At 35.8% G+C, this 23,953-nt stretch overlaps 1 protein-coding gene across 2 annotated transcripts in view; it reads left to right on the top strand.

The window, feature by feature from the left end:
* Positions 1-23,953, top strand: part of kifc3 (kinesin family member C3) — a 116,243-nt gene that overhangs the window by 31,385 nt on the left and 60,905 nt on the right. The window contains exons 2-8 of one of the 2 annotated variants that reach the window (XM_039763216.1): positions 5,915-6,032; positions 10,254-10,419; positions 13,664-13,702; positions 15,594-15,783; positions 17,745-17,920; positions 18,474-18,539; positions 19,167-19,307. In XM_039763216.1, coding sequence (XP_039619150.1) covers positions 5,915-6,032; positions 10,254-10,419; positions 13,664-13,702; positions 15,594-15,783; positions 17,745-17,920; positions 18,474-18,539; positions 19,167-19,307 — 896 coding nt within the window. The remainder of the gene's footprint in view (positions 1-5,914; positions 6,033-10,253; positions 10,420-13,663; positions 13,703-15,593; positions 15,784-17,744; positions 17,921-18,473; positions 18,540-19,166; positions 19,308-23,953) is intronic. The other variant, XM_039763215.1, reaches the window with a different exon arrangement.

Below are 23,953 nucleotides of genomic sequence, written 5' to 3'. Positions count from 1 at the left end.
TAAATTGTATGTAAAACATGTTTGTAGTAAACTCCCTATAAAGTAAAAAAGAGGATCTTTCAAGATTGATCCCTTAAATGTAAAAATTCTAGAACTCCATGTCTAATTAAAGTAAGAAAGATAACACAGCCAAAGTGATTATAATTAAAAAGGATTACTTAGTATTTAGCTCCTTTATGTCTGAAGGTGTTAAAATTGATAGTAAACTGTTATTGGAAACTTATCATTAGAAAACATACATTTCAATTTTCCATCCATCTATTATCCAACCCGCTATATCCTAACTACAGGGCCACAGGGGTCTGCTGGAGCCAATACCAGCCAACACAGGGTGCAAGGCAGAAAACAAACTCTGGGCAGGGCGCGCAAACACACACTCACACCAACACACCAGGCACTCACAGACATGAGGAGAACATGCAAACTCCATGCAGGGAGGACCCGGGAAGCGAATCCAGGTCTCCTAACTGCGAGGCAGCAGCGCTACCCACTGCACCACCATGCTGCCTCAATTTAACTTGTATGTATACAATACCCAGCTGCAGTATACCTTTCTTTAATACCAAATGATATTTCCTTTCTTTATTTCCTTAATACAGAATAAAACAGAAATGTTATTTATTCAATGGTTTGATGTAGGCATCAACAGCATTCTGTCACTTTTTAGCTTAATTGTTCTAAACATTAATTTTACTGAACCAGTACACATCTTATTATATTATTATCTTTAATACCAGTGTGTCTTTTAAAAGACATATTACCGAATCTAAAACATTTTTTCAGCTGACAATTGGATTAATATGAAGGATTTTGAGAAATCATTTCAGGGATGTATTTGGAGCACTGTAGGACTCTCGGCACATTCTTCCCTGGCTTCTCAGACTATTACAGATGCAGCTTTCAGTTCATTCAAAATGCTGTTGCAAGAATCATTACTAGAGCTAGAAAACTGCTGTTCTTGTCTTTACATTGGCCTCCAGTGTTGGACTGCTTTCTAAATCCTCATCCTTCTTACAGATAAAGCCATAAATGAACTAGGCCCTTCATACCAATTTGAATTTATCATTGCATACGGACTAGGGCATGCATTTTGACCTCAACATGCTAGCCTACTAAGCATTCCTAGGATTAATAAAGCAATAATACATCAGTGGGAGGTCAAGTTTTTAGGCATGTGGCCTCAAACTCATTGAATAATCTGTCTGCTTATATAAAGTAAGATGTGCCACTTTGTTATCTGCTTTTAATTCCAGGGTGAATTCTTACTACTTTGGTCTAGGATACATTTATTAGGGCTCTGGGTTATCTGTACATGCTGTATCTCTGTTTGTTAGTTTTTTGTACAGAAAATATATGTATTACAATATATAAGACTTATTAGTTAGTAATTCTCCTCTGCTCTGTTTCTTTTCTTCTCTACTTGCAAGCTGTTTCCTGCTTTTAAGAGAGACATCAGAGATACTAGGAGCATGGAAATCTAAGAGTGAAAGATTGATTCATCATATTAGAACACTCGGCACAAATTTATGCTGGAGAGTACCCAAGAGAGGTCTCCAGAGCTGTTATTGTGTCTGATTTTCCTTTTGACTTTATTTATAACTGTCCATGAATCTCGCAGAGGTTTACTTTCTACAGAAATTCTGCTGTCTGGAGTTTTTGTTTTCCTCTCCTTTGTTGTTACATGACCATATCTCAGCAATAATATTAAAGAACATACTTTTAGGATCCTATCACATTAGTCACTTTAAAACTGGTTTGTTTTACTGTGTGTTAAAACTAATCTGCATCTTTATGTGGATTAAATAATTAATCATTTGTAGAGTTTGTTGTATTTTAGCTCAGGGATTATTCTAGTGCTCTAAGCTTGCATTCAGTAAAGAGAACTATACAAACGTTGTTTCTTGATAGATAAACCTAGTAAATTATTGGACTTAAAACACTGATGAAGTCAAATATATTACTTGTCCTTCCCTTGTACTCAGCGGTTTCCATGAGAAATTATCTTTTCCTAGGTTGACAGAGATAGATCCAGCCAGACGAGTCTACTCATTTGCCACATTCAAACTAAACAAGACTCTGGTCTTGGTAACTGCTGGGAAGGCTTCCTATCCATACAGGTTTAATTTCTAAGGTTCTCTCCACATTTTGGAGTCACCTGGAACCTTTATATCTGTAGATGGTAAATTCATCTGTTACCTTTGCCATACTGAATCATATTATAAATTTGGATTATTGTACTTACCTTCAATTAAAAAAGGGCAAGGACCCAGATTACTGTGATAATTGCCCTTACTTTTCATTGATAAACTTGAATGCAAAATTACTGATAAGACTATTACAGTCGATCTACCTCATCTGGAGGCACTTTTAGCACTTGATTCAGAGAAACATATTCTTACTCTATTGTTATTTATGAATGCCTCTTGGGATATAACATATGCTATTCAAAATCTGCACTTTTTGCATTAAATGCAACTTTTAGACAATTTGACATTCTCTTATTCATCCCTTTAGCCACCTTCATTAAATACCTGAATATATGTCTATCGTGATGGATGCATAATCATCTTATTGCAGTGAAGTGCACCTTATTTGTGTAAAATCTGACTTGCTGGTGGTATTTTTGTAGACCAAATTTTAAAAAAAAATCAATCATAGCAATTACAACACCCTGCATTAATAAATTGTAATCAAACAGTAGCTATTAAAATGTTAATTTCAGTACTGAGCAGGAATATAAGAATAAACAAACACTATGACACTAAACAACCCGTAGACATCACAGGCACTTCCTCGATAGAGCAATCATTACAACTGATAGTGCCTGCTTCCTGTATGCCTTCTAAAGTTTGAAAGTCAATTTAATTAAATGATGACTGAATAGTTTTCCCTTAGTTACAGGTAGTTTTTTGGAAAAACTATCTTAGAGGAAAATCGTTGTCCCATTAGTGAACTTGGGGAAGAATAATAAAAAGGAGTGACAGTGAAGGTGTATAATATTTCAAAGCCAAATGAAACTTCTGCAGTATGAACTAATTTATGTTTTAAAACAGACAAAGGAGTTACAAAAAACTTATATATGTTTTGTCCCTGGCATTTTGTCAAAAAGGTCATCGGTAAACTCTCAAAATTGAGCAACTTTGGAACACATTTAAAATCACTTGGATGCTTTTTGATAATGATCAACTATTTACAGGCTTAATGGAAAACGGTTCCTGGCAACTTGGCCGTCAGTGCAGTTATAATTTTTAGCCAGACTGACAATTATTAAAATTAATATTGCATCAACTTCACTAGTGCAGTACTGCCACTTTCACTTTCGAGTAAATACTGGTTTACTTTTAGGTCTCAGGTTTATAATTTCTTATTGAATAAAAAGAATAACTATTAAGCATATCACATTGATTTCTGACAAAGCTATGAGTGGAATATCCTTTCAAGATCTGGAGTTTTATCGCTGTGGTTATACACTCACCTAAAGGATTATTAGGAACACCTGTTCAATTTCTCATTAATGCAATTATCTAATCAACCAATCACATGGCAGTTGCTTCAATGCATTTAGGGGTGTGGTCCTGGTCAAGACAATCTCCTGAACTCCAAACTGAATGTCAAAATGGGAAAGAAAGGTGATTTAAGCAATTTTGAGGGTGGCATGGTTGTTGGTGCCAGACGGGCCAGTCTGAGTATTTCACAATCTGCTCAGTTACTGGGATTTTCACGCACAACCATTTCTAGGGTTTACAAAGAATGGTGTGAAAAGGGAAAAACATCCAGTATGCGGCAGTCCTGTGGGCGAAAATGCCTTGTTGATGCTAGAGGTCAGAGGAGAATGGGCCGACTGATTCAAGCTGATAGAGCAACTTTGACTGAAATAACCACTCGTTACAACCGAGGTATGCAGCAAAGCATTTGTGAAGCCACAACACGCACAACCTTGAGGCGGATGGGCTACAACAGCAGAAGACCCCACCGGGTACCACTCATCTCCACTACGAATAGGAAAAAGAGGCTCCAATTTGCACGAGCTCACCAAAATTGGACAGTTGAAGACTGGAAAAATGTTGCCTGGTCTGATGAGTCTCGATTTCTGTTGAGACATTCAAATGGTAGAGTCAAAATTTGGCGTAAACAGAATGAGAACATCGATCCATCATGCCTTGTTACCACTGTGCAGGCTGGTGGTGGTGGTGTAATGGTGTGGGGGATGTTTTCTTGGCACACTTTAGGCCCCTTAGTGCCAATTGGGCATCGTTTAAATGCCACGGGCTACCTGAGCATTGTTTCTGACCATGTCCATCCCTTCATGACCACCATGTACCCATCCTCTGATGGCTACTTCCAGCAGGATAATGCACCATGTCACAAAGCTCAAATCATTTCAAATTGGTTTCTTTAAACATGGCAATGAGTTCACTGTACTAAAATGGCCCCCACAGTCACCAGATCTCAACCCAATAGAGCATCTTTGGGATGTGGTGGAACGGGAGCTTCATGCCATGGATGTGCATCCCACAAATCTCCATCAACTGCAAGGTGCTATCCTATCAATATGGGCCAACATTTCTAAAGAATGCTTTCAGCACCTTGTTGAATCAATGCCACATAGAATTAAGGCAGTTCTGAAGGCGAAAGGGGGTCAAACACCGTATTAGTATGGTGTGCCTAATAATCCTTTAGGTGAGTGTATGTTGCACCCAGTCTGGAATTAACTAATTGCCCTTAACAGTCCTCCTTCATGGCTTCCAGTTAAATCTGATATGCTAGTCCAGGCTTCATATGGAAGAATTTGATGATGATGGTAATGTGAACATCTGGGACACCCGCTATTCAATCCATAAACGCAGGGGGCAGCATGGTACCTTGATCAAGTGGTGGTGGCTCGGATCGTCACCACAGAAGAACTGGAAAAGACAGCAGAGAATAGTACAGATTAGTATGGAATTGCAGAACCTACTACATTAAGCCTAAACATCAAAAATGTTTTCAAACGTTATTTCTTTGGTTTTCCCAAAGCCCTAATTATCAAAACACCTAATTAAAGTTTTTCCATCAATTATATATTTCTCCATATTATGGTCTCTGATCTGCACTATCATTACTCTTCATTGACTTTTTTATGCACCTGCTTACACACATACTTGGCATGCTCTTCTTTCTTCTAACATCCCTTCAAATTTTCAGCCTATTGGATCTAGCTGTGTTCATCTATTTTGATCCAGCAGAGGTTATTTGCCTAAGGGACAATTGCAGCAAAGGTAGTTCTAATTTGTCATTGGAAGTGTGCAGACTCTCCCTGAAGTCCTTTTTTTAAATTTGATTCTATTGGAGTCATCTGCTTCAAGGCTCAATAGTGGAACTGGAAAATATGTTTTAAAATAGGATGATGTAATACAGTTATTTAAGAGTTGGATGCTTTGTGGTCACCACTACCATCCAATGTCTTAACCTAACTGACTGTAATGTTACTCCACTCATTATCAGTCTCCTTCTGTCTAGGCGAATGATATCTCTTCAGCAGTGCTGCCTGTGGTGCCACTTTCCTTTATGTCAGGCTATTGAGGTTGTTTCCTTTTAAAATATGATCTTTCAAATAATGAATATGCATTGTTGGATTTGAACTGGGTGGAGGGTTTGGGTACAAATGGGGTAGGGTGTGGTAAATTTTATTATGTTAAAATTAGGGCAGATTTCATTCTTCTGTGTTACTACCTTTTATTAATTTTCATTAAAACTTTGATTACAAAAAGTATATGATACTCGCTTTTATTCAGTTATAGTGCTTTATTTCATTCACGTGCATGAGGGATTATTGTATACAAATGCAAACTTCTAGCAGCAGTATCCACCCACCCTGTTAAAGATACTTGTGGTTAGAGTTTATTTCACTTGCAACCTGCATTTCTGCTTACAGCCAGCCCAGAGGCTCTTCTCAGTATACCATTCTGGGGTCATGCTCAGCACACGAAAAACCTGGGACTTCGGCCACACCCCCTGCCTACAGGAGATCTGGAAGAATATGTCGTTGGACAGTGAGTATCATGTGACTAAAGTGCAAACCAGAGTGGCCACATTCTTGGCATAGCTCAGTGGATTGCTCCAGGTAGGGATAGGTACTATGCGATTTCTTTTGAAAAACAGGCTACATGAGGTTTTGAAGGACCTGCCCAAACTGTCAGTTTCTCTGTCGTGTATCTTCTCTTTGTCTTTTGCTAGCTTTCACAGTAAATATGTTTTCAATTCTCTGAGAAAAAATATTGAAAAGTTCAGTCTTTCTTATGTAATTCAATGTTCAGATAAAAGTTAATACATGAGATAACGGCCTACTTAGGTAAGCATTATTTATTCTTATCCATTGATTTGTTCATTAACTGTTTCTTTATGAGGGTTAGTTGTCAGCCTAGTAGACTTTACTTGTACTGTTTATGTATAGCAAAGGTCAATTATATTGCAGTAAAATAAATCAGATTTATTTTATATGAAAGTGCTTGATGGGAGGTGTGGGGGCATTACTATATTGTCCTGTGAAGGTGAGTTGTAACATATACAGTATAACCGCTTATAAAGTAAACTTAGAAAAAGAGATTTTATCTTGTGTACCGTGGTTTCAAATTGGTTACTCATTAATGTAAATACAATTGTAAAGAATGAGATTAGTTATTTGGTCTTGTCAAGTTGTTTAAATCTCTGCCTCTCTAAAGCCTGACACTTATTTGTTTTATAAATATGAAAAAAGACAGCAAGGCTGTATTTTTTTCAGTAATAGTGCAAATCCAATAAGCAGTGCTCACACAATCTATTAAAAGTTCAAGTTTCATAGTTAAATAAAAAGAGACTCAGGCTATTTACTAGCTGGTTTTTTGCAGTACATTCCATTACTTAGGAAGATAACTGAACAAATACTTTGTATGAAGGTCACTCAGATTATTTTTATTCAAAACATTTTAAATATATTCAATATATTTTGTGATTTTTTTATTTGGTGTCTGATTAAATATATTTTACATATATATGTATATAAGATGAGAGAATTTACAGTAGGAAAAAGAGTGATTGTTTTACTAGAGGAAGGTACAGTATCATAAAGTGAAATAAGTTCCTTATCACATAACAAAAATATTAGGTTTGTGTCGCCTCTGACATCACTTTACTAGTTAATTATAATCTTGTTAAATCTCTGCTTGTCAAGTGTAATAACATTTTTCTTGTGGGTGTCTAATACTGCAAGTCAAAAAAATATAATAAAATTTACTTTGTGAGCAAGACCATTTTACTATTATGTAAATAGTGAATGTGTGTTGTGCTCCGTAATTTCAGATATTTAGCTGCTTCTTATATGTTTTTGATTATATTTACGTTTATGTGAAGACAACTTCTGGAAAAGGCTTGCACTTAAACACTGGGATAATAATACTAATACTTGAAAAAAATGACAGCTATGTTGTCTTTTCTGTTTTTGCTATGTTTGCACCAGAAGTGGTTTAATGATTTGGTGTTGAGTCGTATTATATATATATATATATATATATATATATATATATATATATATATATATATATATATATATATATATATATATATACACATACATACATACAGTGGAACCTCGGTTTACGAGTAATTTGGTTTACTATATGTCTGTCTGTCTATGAGCCAAAAGAGTTTCAAGGCAAGCTTAAAGTTGTGACTGTGCTCATCCATAGCAGATATGACTGAATTCATCATTCACTCAGATGTCTACATAATAAAGTGTCTGCTGTAAGTGTGACACCTGATGGGCGAAGATCTACCTAAAGCCACCCTCTCAATTTTGATGGGTGAAAATTATTTTTCATTTCAAGGCGTTTTTAATGCTGCATGCATTTTCCTACATAAATTAATGATGGAATAATTAAATAAATACATAAATAAGCAAAAAATGTGCCACATTTAATAATTAATGCTGACATACCATTTGGTTTTATAATCTAGCATATTTGTCCGCTGTTACATTTCACAGTACATTTATTTTCTTATTTGTTTAAGTATTACATCTTTTTAGAACCGTTACACCATAGAAGCTTTTCTATAATCCTGTCATACTTGGGAAGATCAATGAATATTGCAAAATTTACTCTAGTACTCAGGTCCAGGTTGTAAATCAAGAGCAGGTGAAAGAATGGGGGTTAATTCAGGCTGGAGTCAACATATGTTTTAGTATGAGTTGACATAAGATGAAGTAATGGGTAAACTGTTTACTTAATAAAAAATAAAAACTTTTGCACACAGCTTTGTTTCTTTGCAGGTTATTGCACAGTTTCATAAAATATCATGAATGCTTTCTTTTATCTATATCTTTCGAGTTTGTGCTTATGTTATCATTTAACCATTGGAGTCAATCAATTTTCGTAATATGTAGAATAGAAAAAAAAACTACTGCTTTTTTGCTATGTCATTACCTGTTCTGAACAGTATGATCAGTTCTTTTACTGTACTGTTTTATAAATTTAAAAAGAAATGGTGATGTTCATCATTTTTCTTTTTACATATAATGCTTTTACTGTCAAGCAGTTTTTAAATCAAATGTAACTAGAGGGATGTAGATGGGGACCATATAATAAAAGTGTTGCTTAAGTCAGAATTATTTAATAACACAAAATAAAACTTATTTTGCAGTGGTTTAGAAGTAATGTGACTTTTCAGTATTCTGACCATGTTAAATTTTATGTGAATTATTCTTCCATTTTCTGACCCTGCTTAGTTCATTACCAGGTAACAGGGAACTGGAACATATGGCAGCATCGGGCATTAGGAAGGAATGGGCTCTAGATGAGACAGCAGTCCATCCTAGGCCACATACCACCCATCCTTGTTTATACCGTATTAAATAATGAGACCATTGGTCTTCTGTCTAAGGCCTACTTGCTGTTCCAAAATCTAGATAAAAGATTAAAGGTGACATTCTCTGTGATGGCCCCTAGACTTTGGAACAGCTTACTGTCATGCATGAGATCAGTCTCCTTTAAAAACATATTTTTATCTTTATAGAATTCATTAATGCATATGCTTCTTAATATTTATCTGGTTGCTGGATGACTTGTTCACTGTTTAGTTTATTTTTGTTTGACTTTATATTATTGTTTTAATCATTTTACCTGCTTTTGTCAAATAATTTACTTTTACATATTTGCTTTGTTGGAGTTTGTTTGTTCCCGATATTATTATTATTATTATTATTCATTTTACTTATGTATTTATTTATTTTTATTTTATACCTGTTTTGTGTTTTCCATATTTCATGTGATTTACTTTATGCTGCTTGGCTTGAAAAGGACTGTGCAAATAATGTTATTATTATTATGGGCCATTTTAGAGACAGCAATAAAGAAATTGGAGTACAGAGATATAACATGCAAAAAAATATGAAAATGTATTGCTTTGATACTAACTTGAATCTAGGCAAGTTTCAGACTTGCATGTTTAGAGACTCTGGTGTCAGTTTTTAGAAGAGTATATTGACAAACCTTTTGTAAAATTCAGGGTATACTTAATTGTAAATAGTTTGTCTTTTGTTATTGACAACAGGAAATTTTGGTTTGTTTCAGTCAGCATCAGTGCACACCATTGTACATACACTCTTAAACACATACTGTAGTTAATATACATAAGGCATCATTAAAATGTAATTGAACTTAAGACATAAACAGATGGTTTAATATAGTACTTGATTGTAGTTTGCCAACCCATATTTACATATTAAGGTGCTCGTTGTGTCTCAGAGAAATGAAAAATTATACCTGTGTTGCTATGTAATTTTTATTGAGATGTTTGGTTGTATGGGTGGGATAAAATCTTCTTTGAGTTCCAAAGAGAATGACCCCTGTACAGTATTAATTCAAAAGCGATAAACTTACTATGATCACTGTTTGATATATGCAGTAATTCTGTCCTATTGTGGAGGCTATACCATAATTTTCTTCCTTCTTATTAATGCCATGATTAATGACTATAACTACTTCAGATCTTCTTTCCTCCTTATCTGAAATGGCTACCTTATCTTGAAAATTGTTTTTTTCCTCACCTGAAAAACACAGAAGGAAGGTGAACATTAATTTGCTGCTTCCAACCTTTGTAATTATGAGGCTGCTAAGATATTGTCAATTGTCAAACATTTCATTAGTCACCTTTTCTTCATTTTGTTTGTTATTATATTTTTAACTTGGTAAACTCATGTACAGTAGTTTTCACAATAAGTTTTTTTTTTCTTGATTAAGGAGAGTTCATTGCTTTTTCTTCATAGCAAGTGAAGTGGAATTCCTGATGACTGAAGAAGAGGAGAAACCCATTCTTCCATTGCAGTCTTCTCCATTCCAGTGTAAGGCAATGACAATGAACCACTTGGAGCAAGCCAATAATCAAAGCCAAGAGTTTTTGATACAGGTATGTATCACCTTAGGTACAGTTATGTATCACCCCAGCCAAAAAAAATAATCAATCCACTTATGCAAACAACTAGATCAACCTCCTGACTTTTGTTCCTGCTTGTAAGTCACATAAATGGGCTGTTCACTGTCATTTTGTTGCCGAATGTGCCCAGTAATTCTGCACTTTTATTCTGTTCTACATTTTGCTTCTTTATGAATGCATATATTTAATTATTTGCATCTGAATAACTTTTTGAAGTTCACTTGTAATATGCAATAAGAACTGGCTACTACTTGTTACCCAATTTTAGTAAAGCTACAATCAAATTTAATAATGAACAATTGTAATAAGGGCAAAATGCATACTTGTTTAGACATGCTGGAAGAGCAGAGAATGCATTTAATCATTTAGGGAAAGCAATTACACGTTTAAACTTGGTGTTAAATTACATACTTACATTTCATCTTATAGTTACAGTTTAATTTGTCATAATAAGCAGGTGTGTTGTGATGTTTCACTGTTTAAAAAATATGAAACATCATAAATCTGATAGTTAATGTTATACTGAACTGTTGATTTGTGTTTTTCATAACATAACAGGGCGGCGTGGTGGTAGCGCAGCTGCCTCGCAGTAAGGAGACCTGGGTTCGCTTCCCGGGTCCTCCCTGCTTGGAGTTTGCATGTTCTCCCTGTGTCTGTGTAGGTTTCCTTCGGTTGCTCTGGTTTCCTCCCACAGTCCAAAGAAATACAGGCTAGGTGCATTGGTGATCCTAAATTATCCCTAGTGTGTGTGTGTGCCCTGTGGTGGGCTGTTTGTTCCCGCCTTGCGCCCTGTGTTGCCTGTGATTGGCTCTAGCAGACCCCCGTGACCCTGTGTTAGGATATAGCGGATCAGATAATGACTGACATTCATACCAATCTACTGTTATTTATTTAGTTTGTCTTTCACTGAGTTAACTCAATATTGATACTTCAATACATTTCAGGATAGCCATATTTGCAGCAAATTCACAGAGAACAAAGCCATAATTTTTTTATTAGATATTAGTGTATTTTTGGGGAATGTGAAGATTCATTTATAATCAGAGAAACATGATATGTATTGTTTTTAAATCATGGTACCAAATGTCTTTAGAAAGTTTGTTTTGTACTAAGAAGGTGATTGATAACCACAGAAGCCCCAAACAACACTTTTATAAATCTATGGAGCATTTTTTGTTTAGTATCTAATGTATTAGAAGCTCTCTCAAACGTAGGATATTTTCTGTGATGATAATTTTAACAAGACACTTTTGATTTTGAAATTAATTCAGGCTTGCAGTTATATGTGTATTTTAACTTTAGTTGAGATTTCAAAGAAAAGAGCACAGAAATGAGAAGGTTAAGTTCAAGTAAATGAAAACTGCCCACCTGCAGTAACACAAAATATGTATTATCAATAACAGGACTTACTGATATGCAAGCAATAATCTGTAATTGAAATTCATCCAACTAAGTGTATAATATAGACATTTTTTGAATGATTGACTCGCATTTTGAAGTCTACAAGTAGTTTTAATTTTTTTTTTTTTTAATTTGGAGGGGTACAGAATAAAAGCCATTTAATTCACATACATACATTACAATTTGTTTATTGCTATTTAAGTTTTTATTGTGCTCCGGACTTCATAAGAAAATGAGAAATGTTTTTGTTTACTTTCTTCTGCTAAATTTTCATGCAGCATTAGAAAACTTGAATAACTTTTACTTCTAAATGGTCCAGTTTACAAGAGGATCCCTTCCACCATTACCCTAATGTAGAACATGTTAAGAATTGTAAATATTTCAGTTACGCTGGAAAAACTTTCCATTATTGTAATTACTTTTATGTGTATAGCTAAGAAAACTCTGATATGAATGGTTGTTTATTGACATTATCTAATATGACTTGCTTCCATTAATTTTACTTTTTTCACATATTGCTAAAGTAGGGTTTAAATCTTAGGAGTAGAAAAATTTTCCTTACAGACATATTAGTTTTAAAAATGCAATTAACGGTGTAAACTTAAAGTGTACAAACAAAATATTATGTAGACAGATGGAGCACTGATATGTACTGCTGCCGCATTGATCTAGCATCCTGAGTATGAATCCCATGTGTGGTCATTGTTTGTGTTGAGTTTACATGTTCTCTCTGTGTCTGCATAGGTTTTCCTCCCACATCCTCTAAGACATGCCTGGTAAGCAAATAGGCAGCTCTGATTTTGTCCATGAGTATGGATGTGCCAGAGTATATGTGACATTTTAATGAACTGTCATTCAATCTAGTTCTGTAGTCCTTGCCATATCTTGAGGTTGTTTATTTATCACCTCCATTGACAAATAATTTACTATTTTTTTTATTATTCAACAAAAATGTTTGTTGAAAAATATACATTCTTCCTACTTTTATATCACTTTACAAGACAATTAGAGCTAGATGCTGTTGACAAAGTGCCTTTGATTAATTAATGATTGGGAAATACAAAAGCCTTTGCCTAATACTATTTTTGCCTGTTGAAAGCAGCAAATAAATATTATTTAGAAATGGTGTACAGTGAATTGAGTTCTGGGTGTAGACACCCCAGCAAATTCTCCTAGAACCAGAACTGTATGGAACACTAAAATATGGTAAGAGGCTAAATTTCTACTCCCAGTGATCTACAGGTATGTGCCAGTATGGTGAATATTACAGTTCATGACCTTAAGAGAACTGCCATAAATGAATGCTTTTATAAAGACTTGTTTTAAGGAACATTCAGCTTGTGAAATACAGCTCCATACTATCACCAGCACTTGTTATACAGTATTTTATGATCATAGGACCCTAGAGAGGAGACATGTTGGATGTTGGTTGGGCATGCAGTTAACAGATGTTCTGTTTTCCATACTAGGACAAGAAATGTAAACGTGAACTTGTATAGAAAATTATTTGAAGTTGGTGACCTTCACTGGGAAAAGTGGAATAAAAGTAATGATGATGATGAGAAGCTGAAGTGGTTTTTCAAGATACTGAAATATTTAGTTTTTCATGCATGGTTTTTGCATGTTGGCTATTTTTTTTTTTTATTAAGTAAAAAGTTAAGTAAAATCAGTTGTGTGCTGTTTGACTTAATGAGGATTAACAAGCCAAGTTTGTGTCCTTTTTTCTTAATTTTTATAATCATAATCTGCTATTCCTTTTGCTTAATTTAGATAAACATCTGCTATCTAATTTCCCACCTTTTTTCTTTGTTTACAGGAAACTACTTGGTCTATTACAAGAACTTCAACAGTACATGTAATTTTTCTTTAAGTGGAGTACAGTTATTCCCATACTGCTGTGTTTTTGAGCTTGTTGCTTTTAAGTAGACTGACCTTTTGAAATTCCATTTATTAAATAATTCCTGATGCTTTATTGTTGTTACACCTACCTTTGCAATGCTTACACCCAGTGGCTACTAAATGCATGTTTAGTGTTTTTAATATTTGTTTTAATGTTTTTGAACCAACAGTTTTATATTTGTGAATAATCCAGTTATTTAAATTGTGGAGCCGACCCGGACACAGACAGGCGGACATGCTGTTTGTCACCACCACACGTTTATTTACAATAATAACTATTTACAAAAGTCAAGTGCACAAACCCCAAACACACAGTCCTGGCCACAAAATGCCTTTCTTCGGGCTGCCTCCACTCTCCTCTCTTGCCTCGCCCTCTTCCACCCGACTCTAGCCGTGAATGAAGGGGAGACGGCCCCTTTTATATGCTCCCGGATGAGCTCCAGGTGGTTCCCGACACTCCCCCGTTGGCCACACCCCAGCGTGGCGGAAGTGCCGGCAGCTCTCCGGGCGCCCTTTTAATTCTTCCCCCTAGCACTTCCTGGTGTGGCGGAAGTGCTGAGGTAACAGGTCCCCAAAGGCATTGGGGCGCCTCCTGGCGGTGACCACGGGCCCCTACAGGGTAGGGCTTCCATGCCCTCAACCCATGGCCCCCAAAGCAACCAGGAAGGCGGCCCCCACGTGATCCAGGGGGGCGCAGACCCACATCCGATCCCTCACGGCGTCCCGGCTGGGTCGTTGCCCCTGGCATCCCTGACAAAATATTTTTTAACCAAATGAGACTTAAAATTTTGTGTAACATTTTAAGGCGATGGCTTGATTTTAAGTTTCAGTTGCAGATGTTCTCTTATTGTTTGGACTCACTTCATGTTGACATTCATGTGATATTTAAGATTGTAGAGGTGAAATGAAAAATCACAAACCAAAAATGTACCACTGAAGCTACATTTACTCAACAATTAATTAAGCCTTTAGATCAGAAACACTTTGCTCTGGTTCATTGCAAATTATTTAGGATGACTTCAGTTTGCACAAGCTAATGATTGTAAAAGCAAAATTCACCTTTTAAATGGAGGAAGAGTCTTCAAGGTTTTTTTTTATTTTAAATAATTTCTTATTTTTCATTGCATTATTATTAAGCATTTGTGCACTCTAGCAAGGAGTCAATGATATAATATGGTCACCTTGCAGTTAGAACTTTAGATATGTTAATATTTTCTTCATATTAGTATGTATCAATGTAATAATAGTGACAGTAATAACTTAAAAGTCATCAGTGTTCTGAACCTGCCTGCAGATTTAAAAAAAAAATCAAAACACCCAATTCAATTCAAAAATGAATTTAAGGGCTAAAAGCAATCGTTTATTTATTTTTCAAAACCTACTTATTCCAGTACAAGGTTGTGGGAGACAATGGCCTATCCCAGCAAATAGACAGGAAACAAATATGGACCAGCTGCTCATTTGTCACAATGCAATTACTTATACAGGTCTTTTTATAAAGCTAGCACACAAATTAGTCTGACAAACAAACATGTTTTAGTCTGTTTGATTAAAATTAACCAGATAATTCAGTATTGACTTTGTTGGAGCAAGGATTTGAACATTAGTCTCGGGTGTTTTCAAGCAGTAGCAATAATTATAGTACCATCATTATTTTAATCACTTTTACTAATTTTAAACTGTGCAGAATACAGTTAACTTACTTATATTAAAAAGAAACTGTTTGTTTGTATGTTTACATAGTGTTAAACACAAGTAGACCAGTGACGTATTTCTTATAATTTACATGGATTCATTTTTAGTAAATGTAATTAAAAAAGCCTTCATGTATTTATTTTCTTCAATAGTCACTCCAAGAAAAATTATGCCAGTTTCAAGCCCATCTCTGTAGCGAAGAGTCAAATAGAAGAATACAGATTCAGTTAATGAGAAAGGCCCATGAGCAAAATATTCATGAGAAGCTGGCACTTATCAAGGGCTTGCAAGATGTTGTCACTGAACAAGAGGCGCAACTTCGAAAGGCTGGGGCCAGCTCTGGTAAGTAGAGATCCTGTAGCAACTATTTATATTTACCAGTGTTTGATCTTCCTTTTTCAGAGTCAAAGTTTGCTATAATTAGTAATCTATTTTTCAATTAAATTAAAACTTGAAAGTTTACTGCATGGTTTGGCATTTACTTTAAAGTAAAATATAGTATGTTATGATGATTAAAGAGACTGTAGAAAATCTTTCACCTGGATCTGATAATTAAAGGACCAGTGGCAGATCATCCAATTTTACATGTACTGTGCTGTCATAATCTATTAAAATGTATTTTCATAGATTTCACATAGATGCATTTTAAATGTATAATTTTATTATGCCTGTGATAGTGATCAATGGCTTCTAGACAGCACTCTTGATGTTAAAATGATATTGCAATAAAATATCAGTGAAAAACAGCTGTGTAAAGAGTTTACAGATCTATGAGATATTTGGCATATCATGCGCCCAGAAATGCAGTTTGACTATTCAGTCTACATTAAAAAGAAAAACCAACAGGTCTGTTTTTGGTCATTTATCAAAAAATGATTGCACATCTTAATCTAATCAATGTCATTATTCTGTATATGACATTCATCTCCCATGATCCCCAAGAAAGCATTCTATGATGTGTATTATTGTGAGGTAAGTGAGACTCACCAACTTTGTTATGGATTTCCCTGCTTTCGCACACCCTAAGCTTAACATTGTGGCGGATGGCTGGGGGTGGTACCTAGCCGGAACGCCCAGGAGGACGGGAGGAGAGCTTGCGCCTCCTCCAGACCATGTGGGGGCGACCGCCCTGCTTGCACTGGGGACCACAGGTGCAGAGCTTGGAAGCTCAACCCTGTAGGGGCCCGTGGTCACCGCCAGGGGGAGCCCCAATGCCTGTAGAGCCCTGGACCTCAGCACTTCCGCCACACCAGGAAGTGCTGGGGGGAAGAGGAGCAGGGACACCCGGAGTGCTTCCGGTGATACAGCTGGCACTTCCGCCACACTGGGGCGTGTCAGTGGAAGATTGCCGGAGCACATCCGGGGGAACATAAAAGGGGCCGCCTCCCTTCATTCAGGGCTGGAGTCGGGTGGAAGAGGACGAGGTCTGAAAGGAGTGAGAAGGAGGCAGCCTGAAGGAAAGGCATTGCGTGTTGGCCTGGACTGGACTGATTGGTGCTGCGGCACTGGGTTTGTGCACTTCAATAATTAGAAATGTGTGTTGGACTTAAAATGATTTCCATCGGTCTATGTCCGGGCCACGTTCCACCACACACACACACACACACAGAGAATTGAATCTTATTTGCACTTAGGCAATGATTTAAACTGATGCTTATCGGTCCTCTGTACTCCAATTAGAGAGTTGCTAGCTTTAGCTTGATCAGAGCAGATGGATGTCCATGGGGACTCCCAGACACTGGAGGCTGATACATCTTTATTGCTACTTACCAGTGGTGCATTACTAGTTACCATGCTGTTCACTTTTTTAGGCATCCCTCCTCAGCCGCTACCCCTGTGAGAAAGAAATGACAATCTACCCATACCAGGTGCCATGTACCTCAATCACCAAGATGTAGAAACAAAGTACTGTATATCAAAATAGGCTCCAGCTCCCTGAGACTCAAGAGTTAGATTACATATCTTCAATGAATAGATGGATGGAAATATTTTTCAGGATTACAGTCACCCTAGGTCTAAAATGTTCTTATCTTTAGTGTCATAGAATCAAAGCACAGTACTTTTTCACTATATACTGCACAGTGTTATATAATATTGTGTATTGTATGTATTAAATTTAGACTTACGCTTTATATTGTATAATTTGCAGAATTTTGACTATAAACAATGTAAATGAATTTTAGTCCTCTTTAAATTCGCAAATTCCTCATGAAGTGAAGCTTGCAAATCCACAGTACAGCTCTCAAGGACCTGCTTTCCGATATTCTGAAAATGGGTTAATTTTTTTTCTCTCCTTATAATAGCAAGACGGTCTAGTTTGAATAGTCGTCCAGTTCCATCCATCCAACGGCTAGTTGACTCACTACATTCTGTACAACAAGAGAAGATCCATCTACAGGAAGATTTACTATCTCTTCAGGATCTGCTCCGCAGCAGAGAAAATGAACAACAGGCTGTGATTGGACAGTTACGAAACCAGGTAAACAGAAAAGTGGGCATTTGAATTTCAGATCTTTTTAAAACTTCATGTATAGCAGAAAAGATTATAAGTTCCAGAAAACAAATACAAGTTAATTGAAAACAGAAATAAAATGAAGTTTAGTATAAACTTGATTTAGTTTGTAGTACTAATATTATATATCTAATCCTTTACAGAGGAATTCACAAAACCTGAAGTAAAAATCTTAATCACATATATTTTTATCTATTCCCACTTTTTATTTAGTTTAGGAAGTAAGACTATGTTATATACTTTATAATGTACAATATAATATTCCATGTAAGCCATTGTGTTAATATTACCTGTGGTATAGTAATGAAGATAAGAAAATTTAAGAGAAGCTAGACTTTCTTTACTTACTAAAAGAGGGCTGTATTTGACAGTTGATGTGATTTTATGATATTTTGATTTATTTAAAATGTCAATATTAACTAAAATATCTTGAAATGTAGAAGTAGATAACCAATACAGTAGTTCGAATGGTATGAAGAGAGCAAAGGAAAAATGACATTTACATTTATCTGTAATGCAGGTTGAAGATTTAAAAGAAAAGCTAAAAGACCAAGCTCAGGAATTAAACCATTTCCATTCTAAAGTGGTGAGTTTCTTAATATTTCAATTTGTTGCTCTGATAAACACTCCTTTTTGCTTGTATGTATCTTACAAAAACTTAAACATAGTTTAATTTATTGACAAAATAAAAGGTTTATATGTATGCTATGGTCAACCTGAGGCTGTTTAGGAGTGCCCTACTGAGTAAATTAACATGGACACACAGCAGTGTTTGTTATATATTGATTTTGAATTAGGTCAGTTACTAATTAATTTTCTACATTATAATATTTAGCAATTTTGCACACTTAAGCAAATGCCTTGTTCATAATATCTTATAGCTGTTATATACAGTACTTTAAATAACTTGATTTAACTTCTGTTGTTCTGAATTGAAATTAAGACTTTCTGATTAATTCATTCTTATTTTTACTGGGTAAATTTATATTTGCCAATTAATGTATCATACACATCTTAAATGTTGATGGAAACAAAAATACCAAGAGAAAAACCAACTAGAAAGGCTGTAAGAGTATACATGTCTGTGGTCAATATTTTTGCTGTTTGTAAATGGTTTAATCATGAAATTCCAAGTGTTGCTTGTACTTAATTATATATTACAAGCATTTTTATTGCTTTTTATTACATTATTACTCTTTCAAAATCTAATAAGGGCGCAACAGACTTGGAGAAACACTTACAGATTTTGGAGTCTGAGAATGAACAACTGAAACAAGACCTAACTTCCTGCCAGGATTCCCTGAAGGAACTTCATTCAGACATATCTGTCTGTGTTAACTGCCTACATGAACAGGTAAAAATTATGATGTTTGGTGATAATTATTATTAGTGCTGTTTATGATACTGTATATACTTCAAAACATAAGACTTAAGTGCTGAGGGAGAAAGGAGGAGTCGGGTATTAATTTCTGCAGCATGTATGATATGCACTCAGTCTTAGGCTAAGACGTTAATAAGGATGAGATATAAAACTGAGGTCCTGACTCTCTGTGGTCATAAAAGATTCCAGGGCATCCTTCATACAGAGTGGGGTTTTTCCCAATGTCCATGCTAAATTGCCACCCACGGCCCCCTAATCTTCCCCTGTCTCTACTTAGCCATCTCTTTCACCACTTCAGCACCTGGCAGCTAATGTGTGGTAAGCATGTTGGAGCAAAAATGACTGCCATTGCATCATCCAAGTGAATGCTACATATTAGTGATGGTTGAAATGGCTTCCCCAGTCACTGAGGTACTTTGAGTAGTGACAAAAACACTATATAAATGTAAAGAATTATGAATTCTAAAGGTTTACTGGGAGATTTACTGCATGATATGACATTTTTTACAGCAAATATAATATGGTGCAATTTAGTTATTGTCAACTAATCTTAATTCTAACCTATTTTTCTATAATAGTGCTGATGCACTATGATATTTAAATGAAGTGACATTGATTTTTAGGACTTAATTTGGAGGGAAGTCAGACACAAATGCCAGAAATCATTAATTCAATAGTATCTCATCTTCACATGGTCTTGAATTATATGGGAAAACAAAGTAAAGCGCAGCTTTAATTACATTACCATCTCATACAGCATGATAGCCATGATGTCACAGTTCACTTGGCACGTGCATCACGTACCTACTACGCTATGCTACTAAGTAGCATCATAGTAGAGGTCTGCACGGTACTGATTTTTCAGTCTTGCTCCTGCCATGGTCCCAACAAAATTCCATCCTTTTGCCCACTCCTACCCTCTTTTTCTCCTGAGCCTGCCGAAGGTTCCATTCTATTTTGAACTGTTTTAACTGTTTTCCCTTTTAATAGGCACTTGAATTGGGCTCATGGGTTAAGTGAAGTCATGAAACAGCAGAATCCATGAGGGGAAAGAAAAAACACACAGATGTGACTAAATCCCTTCATGACAATATCAGAGTTGATAATGTTTTAAAAAAATATTAGATAGACACTTTTACAATGATGTCCTCTTTTTAAAACTTAATGTTCTGTCTGATATTTATAAAGTCCAAAAAATTATCCAGGATTCTCTTAATTACTCAGATTGTGTAAACCACGGGTGTCGAACTCCAGTCCTGGAGGGCGGCAGTGTCTCAGGTTTTCATTTTAACCATCATCTTAATTAGTGACCAGTTTTTGCTGCTAATTTACTTTGTTTGCCTTAATTTTCATTAACTTGACTCAGGCCCATTTGTTTTTCCATAATTAGCAGCTAAATAATAGACACAAAACAGGCCACCACATTACTAGCTCACCTGTGCAACAATATCTGAAAATAAAGAACGGTGAAGGTCTCAGTAAGGTTGATCTCTCAGGCCAACAAACATTTTGACAGTGTTCTTAGAAAAAAACAATATCAACAGTTTTAGAAATGTCTGCTGTGACAGCATAAGAGTAGCAACAAGCCATGGAATTAAATAGGGAGTTTAATTAACAGCAAGAATCGGCTTCTCATTAAGAAAGTGATTTAAGTGAAATTGGTTGGAGTTTGTCATCTGTTGACTTGTTTCATGTCTCATTTCTGTTTGGCTATCATTTAATGAAGAAAAAAATCAATTTACAGTACTGAATCCTTAAAAACAGGGCTATTAAAATTAAGGGAAAAGAAGTTAATTAGCATTGAAACCTGGTCACAGATTAGGAAAAGGGTTAGAATAAAAACCTGCAGCCACTGTGACCCTCCAGGCCTGGAGTTCGACACCCCTGGTGTAAACGAACATCAAACCTACATATCTTGCTTTATCCATGAGTGTCAAGTATGTGTTTTTGCAGTCAATGTAACTAATAATGTGGTACAGGGTTTGTTTAAAGAAAAATCCACATGGTAGTTTGACTTTGGTGACAACTAGGAGAACTGGGCACAGCCATGTTACTATTCTTATAAGCGTAACAGTATCCCAAAAAGAAAAAGTGCACATTACAGAAAGGTAAAATAATAATAATTAATACCCATGTTTTTGAGTAGAACATAACTTGTAGGAAACTGAATTTGCACTCAGGAGAGCTGGTATGTGCAACTTAAAATTCACGTTCACTCTGAAGAGCACAAATGTTTTTTAAAGGAAGAGGCAGAAGTGACAGAGCACTTGCTGGTACTTGCTTTAATATAACTGAAAAAGCAAAAAACAGAATTTTTACAACCAGTGAGGACTTCTCCTAGTCTATACTGCATGTAGCGGTCTTCATTTCAACTTCAGATGCTGGATGTTTGTATATGTTTTTCCTTTTTTGCTATTATGGAAGAGAAATCACAACCCTACAAGTCCTTACAGTTTTCTTAGAAGTTTAATTTAAACTAAAACATTTAAAATTATTAAGCTGTTTGATTAGAAAAGTTACTATAATAAACATCCGTTGCATATGAAGGAGTGTGTCACATTTCGCTTAAATCCTGGTTCCTGGTCCTTTTGTTTAAAAAACAAAATCTGGTCACCCTTAATAGATAAGTCTGTTTTGGCTTGCATGCCACTAATATAAGGATTTTCAATATGCTGAATTTACATGCACCCTTAGAGCTAACCACATTCTTGAATACATGAAGGTAAGTTAATATAGATACAAAGGTAAGGGATAAAAAAAATAATAGCAAAGCCAAAACTTGTTATGTCCTCCAAGCATATATGCATATGTACCACAATGCCTGCAATGATATTAAAAACTCAGTTAAAAAAGAAATACAAAACACCCCCACATCACAGACACTTGCAAGCTATCTTTTCTTCATTACTGACTGTATGCAGTTTTACAATAAAGCTGTACTGATTATAACATCTTTGATAAATATAATAGTACAATAAGTTAACATATAATTTATTTTTCAAGAAGTGTCTAAGATATTCAGCAATGCTCTGACCCTCCTGATCACAACTGTAAGAATAAAGTCTACTTGCCCACATCTGCTCACACTGTTAAATTTTACTCCCACACCACAAAAAATTGAGTTGGGTCCTGTGGAAATATAGACTTTTACATCACAGTATCCAGAACGAATGGCAGTAGAACCATGTCAACCAGAAATCCAAAATAGTGTTGCCCATACAAACAAAAATGCAAAATGATGGCACCCAAGAAAAAAGCCCTACAAAAAAGACACCGACAAGAAAATGATAAATTAAAAATGAAAAATGATTAATGTGGTCCTGACACTCGGTTTGTGAGGGTAGACTTAGCCATCCTAATTAAGTAATTTCAAAGTCCTTCTAAGGAATTTGTCAGGCCAGCTGCGAAGTATAAGTTCTGCATCAGACCTCTAATGTCCTGTGCTTTGTATATCTCCAGTTTGTGGTGACCAAGGGCCTCATGTATAAACGGTGCGTACGCACAGAAATGTTGCGTAAGAACTTTTCCACGTTCAAATCGCTATGTATAAAACCTACACTTGGCGTAAAGTCACGCACTTTTCCACGGTACCTCATCGTACGCAAGTTCTCCGCTCGGTTTTGCAGACTGGCGGCATCCAGTGTCAAAGCAGTGCTACTGTTCCTGTGTGGTTACTCATTATTTTCCTGACGCGGCTTTATAAATACACCGAAACTAACCGCATATTGTTTATTAGTGTAATGCATCTGATTGTAATTAACTTGTAACAATATAATGGTCCAGGGAATAGCCATAGTATTCCAAATACCATAACTGCTTTAGCGTTGTTACTCTCACTTCTCCTTCTTCTTCTTCTTTCAGCTCCTCCCGTTAGGAGTTGCCACAGCGGATCATCTTTTTCCATATTTCTCTCACTGCACCACTCGGAGTATTTATATCACTGTATCTGAGTGTGAATCACAGCAGCAGCTGATCGGAAAGAGAATTATCGGTATACGGCATTAAGCACACGCTGTTTCTGCCACGGCAAAACGTTTCAAAGCCTTTCCTGTACGGACCTCGCAGCCAATCAAGTGCTCCTTGTAGAACTGTTTGTACTTATAAGTACAATCACCCCACTGTAAACTTGCACTATAGTTATAATATCGCACAACCTGAGCCACTTTTATAAAGCGCGTATTTACATATGATGACGATATCATTTTTAAGGTGAAATGCAGCAAAATATGTTTGTTAAATTATACAGATAAAACTTTAACTTCATTTAAATAATCTATATTCTTCACTGGGAGTGTTGTTAAGGATAGAATAATTAAACATGTACTACGAAGATATTTCAATGTTCTTTAAACTTTTTGAAGAATCGGCGCTAAGCTTACAGATGGCTTAACGTCTATTACAGAGCTGATTGTATGGCGATCGGTTACTTGGGGAAAGAAAAGCACTGACTGCAGTGACGGCTACGCCAATATATATTGAATATAAAACAAAGATAAAATAACAACACAGCTAAAAACGCAACGACAAATTTCGGCAAAAGTTAAATGCTTGTGTCATGAGCACGAGGCGGCTAGTGTCTGCAACAGACGTGGCCATCCACCGTGCATGACATTGGCGGG

Source organism: Polypterus senegalus, chromosome 9 (assembly GCF_016835505.1).
Source record: "Polypterus senegalus isolate Bchr_013 chromosome 9, ASM1683550v1, whole genome shotgun sequence".
Lineage (NCBI taxonomy): Eukaryota > Metazoa > Chordata > Cladistia > Polypteriformes > Polypteridae > Polypterus > Polypterus senegalus.
Note: the sequence above shows the minus strand (reverse complement) of the source record. Positions and strands in the feature narration are given on the sequence as shown.